At 44.3% G+C, this 10,000-nt stretch overlaps 1 protein-coding gene across 1 annotated transcript in view; it reads right to left on the bottom strand.

Moving 5' to 3' along the window:
- Nucleotides 1–10,000, bottom strand: part of b3galnt2 (beta-1,3-N-acetylgalactosaminyltransferase 2) — a gene marked incomplete at its 3' end in the record, with an annotated part of 18,582 nt that overhangs the window by 4,774 nt on the left and 3,808 nt on the right. Inside the window, exons 4-10 of the mRNA XM_080548566.1 lie at nucleotides 7,519–7,715; nucleotides 6,395–6,490; nucleotides 6,069–6,179; nucleotides 5,550–5,628; nucleotides 3,741–3,924; nucleotides 3,279–3,404; nucleotides 1,623–1,782 (exon numbers count right to left, since the gene is read on the bottom strand). Of these exons, the coding sequence (XP_080404692.1) occupies nucleotides 1,623–1,782; nucleotides 3,279–3,404; nucleotides 3,741–3,924; nucleotides 5,550–5,628; nucleotides 6,069–6,179; nucleotides 6,395–6,490; nucleotides 7,519–7,715 (953 nt within the window). The remainder of the gene's footprint in view (nucleotides 1–1,622; nucleotides 1,783–3,278; nucleotides 3,405–3,740; nucleotides 3,925–5,549; nucleotides 5,629–6,068; nucleotides 6,180–6,394; nucleotides 6,491–7,518; nucleotides 7,716–10,000) is intronic.

Genomic DNA, 10,000 nt, shown 5'->3' with positions numbered 1-10,000 from the left:
CTGACTATGGACAGGAGGGCCCATAACTTGTGTAATTACAGATTTGTATAATATGATTGGTTCCCAAGAATAGTGACCTCATGACCAGGGACAGGTCTATAAATATGACCTCATCACCAGGGACAGGTCTATAAATATGACCTCATGACCAAGGACAGGTCTATAAATATGACCAAGGACAGGTCTATAAATATGACCTCATGACCAGGGACAGGTCTATAAATATGACCTCATGACCAGGGACAGGTCTATAAATATGACCTCATCACCAAGGACAGGTCTATAAATATGAGTCCCGCCCATCGTTGGGGGCTCCCTGCTTCCTGCTTGCTGATTGGTCGGCTCGTGTCTCTCTGCGCTCTTATTGGTCGGCTCGTGTCTCTCTGCGCTCATGTGACTCTGCTTAATAAAAGGCCTCTTTGGAGACAACTGATCTAAGCTCTTTGTGCTTAGTAAGTTCTACTAAATCTATTAAGAATCAATTATAGCCACGACACTAGCCAGTGAGCATCATTGTCATTCATATCACAGTGTGGGCTGACTGTCACTGACCATCCAAAGGAAAAGCCATTGCCTCCTATACAAAGGGCCACTACAAAAAAGGAAATACAAATTATAGTTATAGCATTCGCTCCCAAGAATGGAATACTCTCGATGTCCCGTTTGTATACTTTGAGTTAGGAAAGACTGCTTTCAGTTTTTCTGCACCACAATATTGGACAGAATTCATTCAAAAGAAATGTAACAATGGATTCACTAGAGATTCTCCTCTGTATTAATAAAGATTAACCCTCTCCCCCTCACCAGTTAACCCTCTCCCCCTCCCCTTCACCAGTTAACCCTCTCCCCCTCCCCTTCACCAGTTAACCCTCTCCCCCTCCCCTTCACCAGTTAACCCTCTCCCCCTCCCCTTCACCAGTTAACCCTCTCCCCCTCCCCTTCACCAGTTAACCCTCTCCCCCTCCCCTTCACCAGTTAACCCTCTCCCTCTCCCCTTCACCAGTTAACCCTCTCCCCCTCCCCTTCACCAGTTAACCCTCTCCCCCTCCCCTTCACCAGTTAACCCTCTCCCTCTCCCCTTCACCAGTTAACCCTCTCCCTCTCCCCTTCACCAGTTAACCCTCTCCCCCTCCCCTTCACCAGTTAACCCTCTCCCTCTCCCCTTCACCAGTTAACCCTCTCCCCCTCCCCTTCACCAGTTAACCCTCTCCCCCTCCCCTTCACCAGTTAACCCTCTCCCCCCCTCCCCTTCACCAGTTAACCCTCTCCCCCTCCCCTTCACCAGTTAACCCTCTCCCCCTGCCCTTCACCAGTTAACCCTCTCCCCCTCCCCTTCACCAGTTAACCCTCTCCCCCTCCCCTTCACCAGTTAACCCTCTCCCTCTCCCCTTCACCAGTTAACCCTCTCCCCCTCCCCTTCCCATGTGTCCCCAGCACTACCTTCATTAGGCCCCTATACTTTCTTTTATTTACCTTTTGTTTCTTTGTATTATTACTACTCAATCTTTTCAGTTTGTAAAGCGTCTTTGAGTGTCTAGAAAAGCGCTATATAAGTCTAATGTATTATTATTATTATTATTATTTTAAAAAAAGAAATATGATGTAGTTTTGGTGCGTGGTACCTGGTAGGCCTTCAGCTTCTCTGCGTTGTCGGCCAGCCAGTGGACCAGGTCACGGGAGAGCACGTATCCTGACCCACAGGCGAAGGCTGGGTAGGCTGGACCGGCGTACTCCAGCTCCTGCCACTTCCCAACGCGGTCCACCGCCCAGCTCTGTCTGAAGCTGCGTCAGGAGGACGTGTGTCAGTCAGCATCACCCTCACTTACCCATGATGACTTAGAGAAGCTTAACACTAGAACAGCCGTGCCTTTTTTACCTACTAGAAGAGCCGCCTCGGGGGTCAAATGACCATAGTCTTTACAATGGGAAGCTGCTACTTACACACAACGACCACTAGTTGGTTGGCTTGTAAATTAGCCTGCCTCCTACACAGAAAAACTGCAGAATAGCTTTATACCAGCTTATCCTGATGCATTTTGAAAATGTAAGGATACTGGGTGGTAGAACGCCACATATCTAGGAAGAGTCATGAAAGGAGGGTCCTGAAATGTTATCGAGTGCAAAGATATAAAACATTTTACTCACAGGGTCAAATGATCCCATGCACCCACGGCTGTTCTAGTGTTAATTGACTATTCATTTAACTGAGGTGTTTCTTGAAGCAACTCAACACATTTGAGACCAGAAGCAGCAGCATTCTCACAGCTTTGATTAAAACCAAACGTCTGTCTGTCACTGCTGTCAAGTTAAAATAATGCACAAGCCTAATCACTGAGCCTGGGGCCCAATACACCGACTGTAAATCTATCCAGACAGACAGACAGACAGACAGACACACAGACACACAGACAGACAGACAGACACACAGACAGACACACAGACACACAGACAGACAGACAGACAGACAGATAGACAGACACACAGACAGACAGACACACAGACAGACAGACACACAGACAAACACACAGACAGACACACAGACAGAGACAGACACACAGACAGACAGACAGACAGACACACAGACAGAGACAGACACACAGACAGACAGACAGACAGAGACAGACACACAGACACACAGACAGACACACAGACAGACAGACACACAGACACACAGACAGACACACACACAGACACACAGACAGACAGACAGACACACAGACAGAGACAGACACACAGACAGACAGACAGACACACAGACAGAGACAGACACACAGACAGACAGACAGACAGAGACAGACACACAGACACACAGACAGACACACAGACAGACAGACACACAGACACACAGACAGACACACACAGACACACAGACAGACAGACACACAGACACACAGACAGACAGACAGACACACAGACAGAGACAGACACACAGACACACAGACAGACAGACAGACAGAGACAGACACACAGACACACAGACAGACACACAGACAGACACACAGACACACAGACAGACAGACAGACAGACAGACAGACAGACACACAGACAGACAGACAGACAGACAGACATACAGACAGACACACACACAGACACACAGACACACAGACACACAGACAGACAGACACACAGACACACAGACAGACAGACAGAGACAGACACACAGACACACAGACACACAGACAGACAGACAGACACACACACAGACACACAGACAGACAGACAGACATACAGACAGACACACACACAGACACACAGACACACAGACAGACAGACTTACTTCCCCCACCACAAATCTTTTCTGTTCAGGCCTTTGTGGTCAATCTTCATTAAAACTGCGTCCACGTCGACGTAACAATCATCATCTGTCTTCAGGAGCAGATTGAAGTCAGCGTTTCCCACAGACCTATCAGTGGGGGAGGGGGAGGGGGGGGGAGGGGGAGGGGGGGGAGGGGGGGTGGATTAGAAACCTTAATTAAGAATCAACTTCTGAGGCTTTCCAGTGGCCCAGAACGGATTTACAATCAGATACCAGTGAGGCTAAAGGGGAGGGGGGGGAGTGTTTAAAAAAATAATAATAATCCTTTAAAGAAAAGAAGGCCATCAGGCTCGTAGCAGCAGACTTAAGCGAACAGTAAATGTTCATCTCCTGGGGGTTTTCAGTTGATGACTTCCAAATTAGTCCAGTTGCAATTTGGTGACATGAAGAGGAGCTATGAGGATTGGACTAGGACTGACTTACCACTTGTAGAACTGCAGCAGTTTGGAAGGCACATTCCTGTAGGTGTCCACCACGTCCACAAACACCATGTCCCCATGCCTGAGGCTCTCCTGCTCCAGAGAGACGTCCTCTCCCCTCAGCCTGGAGGCGTGGCTCTCAAACCGGCCGGCACGACCCAGCAACATCTTAGACAGGGCCTCCCCGTCTGCCCGGGGGACGGGAGGGAGAGCGAGAGGGAGGGAGGGAAAGGTGATGGAAAAAGAGAGATTTAAGTATAGTTAACTATACTTTCAGGGATCATTTCTATAGTTGTGAAATGTGTGTTTCTAAAATGTCTGGTCTCGCTATCCATGATGATTATGTAAGATATTCTTTTCAGAGAATGAATCAGGTGAATAGAAAAAAAAGAGAGATTTGAAGGAGAGAGGAGGACAGTGACAAGGGAAGAGGGGAGAATGAGATATTGACAGGGAGAGGAAAAACGTGCACTGAAATCCATACTTAAACTATGTGGTTGACTGATCCCTCTCTTCTATCTGTTGCTAAAGCATAAATGTGAGATATACAGACACACAGACAGACAGACATACAGCACACATAAAAAATATCACATCATACTTACATAAGAACATGGTTCAGAAATACACTTGGTTACCTAAAGAGAGTAGATCTACTCAATAAAAAAAAAAATGTGGTGGACATGGTGGGGTTTACTAGGTAAGGTACTGTCCCTGTCATCTCTAGTTGTAAATCGCATTGGATAAAAGCGGCTTCTAAATGAATGAATGAATGAATGAATGAATGAATGAATGGTCTTTATTGTCATTGCTATAGTACAGGTACCAAACAACGAAATTTGGGAGGGGGGGCTCCCCTGGTGTTAGGAAAGAAAAAAACAACAACAACAAAAACAGAAGGGAAAGGAGCTGGTTTACATAAATAAAGGCTATGTACACTATCCACTATACTATACTGTACAGATAAAACACTGTGCTGTACTCTATGCTATGCTATACCTATTCTCAGGGGTGCACATAACTGGTGCGCCAGTGCGCATGCGTCGCCAAAATGCATGATGCGGCAGATCTTGCGCACCAACAGGTTTTTTATTTTTATTTTTTAAAGTTGATTTCAGTGTTTACAGAACAGAGCAGTGCTTAAAGAGATGTCCGTTTATATCAGTGTGTTTAAAGAACAGACATTCAGTTAGTGCTTAAAGAGATGTCAGTTTATTTCAGTGTGTTTAAAGAACAGACATTCAGTTAGTGCTTAAAGAGATGTCAGTTGATTTCATTGTGTTTAAAGGAGTCAGACAGACTTTCATTCTTAAAGAGCAGTCATTTGATTTTGCATTTGTTTCTTTTGTTTTGCACACAATAATTTGGTCGTTCATCTTTATTTATGAATAAATGTTGTTTTGCTAATAATATATCCATGTATCCCTTTTTTATCCATCCTGTGGGACGGGTCGTGACTCGCGAGCTCGGGGAGCACCAAGCAGCATCCCTAGGTGCTCCTCTGAGCACTGGCCCAAAAAAGTTATGTGCACCCCTGCCTATTCTAACATTTCCTATTCTCTGCAACCTTATGTACCCTAGGGTTGTCATATTGCACATAGTGTTATTGCACATTCATTTAAATGGTTAAAATGTAATGTAAATCAAATTGTTGACAAAAGATCAAATGAATCTGACCAGAATTCAAAGTTAACAATACGGTTTCTAACTATTAGCTTCTCTATTTCACTAGTTCTCAATCGTCTATTGATTAGCTTTCACAAAGAACACGGACAGCAACATGGTGTAGGAAGCTCAACGTTCTGGGACCCACCATACACTGTGAAGGTGAATCCCCCGGCCACACCAGGAAACCCAAGGGCACTTCTGTGAGGTAGGATACCCTCTGCAATCTGCAGCACATCACGCACACACACACACACACACACACACACACACACACACACAGAGGAGATTCAAGATGAACAACCATTTCCCTGATGACTACTCCCAAAAGGTAATATACCGTTAGCCTAGCGTAGCATAATTGCCTAAGTCACGCTTCACTTGTGGTCAGCCGAGCCATCTTTGTATGTAGTGTCAAAAATGCCCTATGTCAAAGAGATGACTTGGGCAGGTAGTGATTTTGGAATGTAACAAGCATTCTGATAGGCTGATGGCACATAGGCAATAACGCACAGTGAATCAGCAGTGTTAGGAGAGTAGAGTTGGGCAGATATCTCAATTAAGCCAAAATATGACTTTGAGATGTATAATATGACAATTATGCTGAGGCTAATGATACTATACATCATATGTTCAGACTAAATGAAAAGTATGATAATGTACTTACAGAGGACAGCTTGAGTGCCCCTCCCCCGCTGTTGAGCTGGACTCTGGATGCATTTACTGTGGTCAGTCCAGTTGAATACAGGCTCTCCCAAACTAGTGTTCCCTCAAAGCCCTGGAGAGAGGAGAGACACGGGGTCCCGTCAAAGTAGGGGCAAAACAATTCACCATGATCACATCATGTATGCTGGGGCCAGTTGCATAAACATAGATTAAGACTGGTCTAAGCCTTAGACTTAGGGTCTATCTTTATGGTTTTATTCATCCCATACAAGTTTTTAGAAACGTTATCGTACATGACAGTGGACTGACTGACAATGCAGGACTTGCCTTTGGCAGGATAAACTGCTCCACGGATTTGTACCACACTCCATTCATACTGGTTCCTGGGCTGGTGGAAGTGAAGTGGGCCATCACCACAGCTTCCTGCAAAACACGACAGGGCCTCTTGTGTCAGGACATTGTAAAGGATAAACAGTGCATAGCCTACTGTACATCATATAGTGAAGATTATGGATTTCTGGTTTGTCGTAGTCGCAATTACCCTGGTATGGATAACTTGGGTACTTGGGTCACCCTGGACACCTTCAATTCAGCCCTCAAAACTCATCTGTTCACCAAGGCCTTTGGCCCCTAGTCTAGTTGTCACTGTTGCTGTCTTTTTTTTCTTTTTTCTGTTCTGTCTGTCTGACTTTCTGTCTGTTAAAATCTGTAAAGCCTTGGGTTTGAGAAACCAAGCAATTACTATTATTATTATTATTATTATTATTATTTGGGTACAAACTCCTGTATCAGGTGTATACAGAATTGAAAGTGAGCCTACTAGCCAAAGAATCTGAGGAACAAACAAACAGACAGATATTTCCTTTTTAAGGAGCTAAAATGAAACCTCCTAGGTTCCATCACGTCACTGGGGGACTTTGATCCTCCTGGCCCAGCGGTTGCCACTGTAACATGGGGGGTCAAATGACACACAAAGACCACTAGTTGGCGCGTCTTGTAAATTAGCCTGCCTCCTACACAGAACTAGAATATATCTTCATACTAGCTTATCCTGATGTGATTTAAAAAATGTAAGGATACTGGGTGGTAGAACGCACATATCTAGGAAAAGTCATGAAAGGAGGGTCCTGAAATTTGATCGAGTGCAAAGATATGAAGAAAAAAAAAATACTCACATGGTCAAATGACCCCACCCATGGCTGTTCTTTATTTATTTATCAAATCTAACGCTCCCCCTGACCCTTCATCAGCACCACAGGGACTCATTACGGGGCGGCTGTGGCGCAGGAGGTAGAGCCGCCGTCTACGGTTGGCAGATTGGTGGTTCGAGCCCCGGCTGGTGTGTGGACGTGTGTGCGAACGGGTGAATGAGAGGCCCGTTGTAAAGCTCTTTGGATAAAGGCGCTATATATAAAAGTGCAGTCCATTTACCATTCATAGGGTTGTCTTACCTGCTGGTCCAGCTGGAACAGCTTCACCGTCACGTTCCCCTGGAACTGCTGCTGGGGCCCGTCGGGGAAGACCCCCAGCCGGGTGATCACCACCGGGTGCAGGACCTTGAAGTCCAGGGCCACAGCAGACACCTCTGCAGGGGCCAGAACTGACGAGTCCTCAGGCAGGTTCACCAGCTCCACCTCCTGCCCTGACACTGGAAGAGAGGCACGACATCATATCATCATCATAATAATAATAAGAAGAAGAATCACTTATATTTGTATAGCACTTTTCCTGCAAACGTTGCAGCTCAAAGTGCTCCAATCATTATATAATTTTAATTTAATGATTTAGTCATTTAAAGGCGATATTAAACAGATGGGTTTTTAGTCTTGACTTGAACATATGTGCTGAGGTTGCATCCCTAATGTAAACTGGCAGTGAGACACAATCTGGAGCATAAAATGAGAATGCAGCCTCACCAAATCTCTTCTTTTGTACATGTGGTACACAGAGAAAACCAGCGTCAGAAGACCTGAGAGCTCTATTGGGATGATATGCTAGCAGAAGACCTGAGAGCTCTATTGGGCTGATATGCTAGCAGAAGACCTGAGAGCTCTATTGGGCTGATATGCTAGCAGAAGACCTGAGAGCTCTATTGGGCTGATATGCTAGCAGAAGACCTGAGAGCTCTATTGGGCTGATATGCTAGCAGAAGACCTGAGAGCTCTATTGGGCTGATATGCTAGCAGAAGACCTGAGAGCTCTATTGGGCTGATATGCTAGCAGAAGACCTGAGAGCTCTATTGGGCTGATATGCTAGCAGAAGACCTGAGAGCTCTATTGGGCTGATATGCTAGCAGAAGACCTGAGAGCTCTATTGGGCTGATATGCTAGCAAATATGTGGCAGAAGGTTCCACTGACATAACTAGACTTAAACATATTGCGGACTGCTGACATGAACCTCTTTTCAGCAGTAGAGTTGTGAGTGAATCATGAAGATTGGAAAAAGAGGCAGAGGCCGTTCAAAGACGTAGGAGTCTGGGCATTGCCCTACATTGCTACTGTACAACATCAGCACTTTAAGAGACTCTTCTTCCTTGGGGCTGCTGTCTGCAAGGCTAGCTTCATTTTAGTCAGTGGGGTTTCTTAATTAGGAAAGAGCAGTTGATTACCCGGAGATCAATAAAAAAAAATACACGGCTGTTAAAAGGCGGCTTTTTTATTTTTTACGCCCACCACACAAGTTCACCCTCTCTCACTTGTCCCTTGACAAAAAGCAATTAAACACAAAGTATCAGAGAGAGAGAGAGAGAGGGGTTTAGCAGAGCACATGTTTTTGTTTTTCACATTCATTGGGAGCGACAGTGGACATTCATTGTCATGCTTTTAATGGTACCTGGATTTTATTGCTAAAAGTCATAAGGCTAATTTAGCATATGCATTTCAGCATTTTGACACAACAGCGAAAAAAAACTAATCAAACTGTGCTACTTCAGAATTTGTCTTTTATTTTAGCATCAATTAATTGGGTCAAAACGTGCTTTGACCTAAATCCAGAGTCAAAAGCATTTTATTAGATTTATTTGTTAAATCTCTTATTTATTTGTTGTTGTCTCTTACAATCACATAACACATCTCACACCAAACCCCACATACCACATCTCCCCAGCCGATCTACTTCTGAAGTCAATTACGTCAACACTTGCAGGGAAAATAGGGACTCTGATGTTAAATGTCTGAACAGGACAGTCTGGCTTAAAGTCTGCGTTTTCAAGTGTGTCGGATGAAAGCAGAAGGGCTTGGTGAACAGATTTGAACCACATCAAAAGTCACATTCAAAAACATTTGTGTCTGTACTTTGCTGCAGTCCATGAGCAATGTAAATATAGACTTCAACAACAGCATAATCACCCAAAAGATGCTGCCTAACTATCTTTTCAATATGAAACTAATTTGTATTCATGAGTCAAAACTGGGGTATATTTTTAAATCCTACATTTTGTCAAGAATTAATGACCAAATGATTCAGCTGGATGCTCACTGAGGTATAGCCTCTAAGAGAATATTCTCCACGCACACCGCCTCAATGTGAACAACACTGTGTCCTTGAGGCGTTGTGGGTGAGTCTGAATGTTATTATTTATTTATTTATTTATTGTATTATTTCCATTCTCTGCTCTATGACGACAGAGAGACTCTCCTCCAAAGCACATTCTTGACTACGATGTACTGACGCATGCACAGACGGCAAGTTACATTACATTACATTACATTACAGTGCCTTCCGAAAGTATTCCTTCACTTTTTCCACATTTTGTTGTTGCCTATAAACTCAATTTAAAACGGATTGATTTGCCATCAATCCACACACAAGACCCCCAGAATGACAAAGCGAAAACCTGTTTTTAAAAATGTCAGTAAATGTTTTTTTTTCAATAATAAAATTAATACTGTACAAGGTATTTGAATTGTAATAACTTTAATAACTTTTGAAA

The sequence above is a fragment of the Nansenia antarctica genome (genome assembly GCF_963989245.1).
Source record: "Nansenia antarctica genome assembly, chromosome: 1".
Taxonomy (NCBI): Eukaryota; Metazoa; Chordata; class Actinopteri; order Argentiniformes; family Microstomatidae; genus Nansenia; species Nansenia antarctica.
This window is presented reverse-complemented; position numbering and strand designations above follow the sequence as displayed.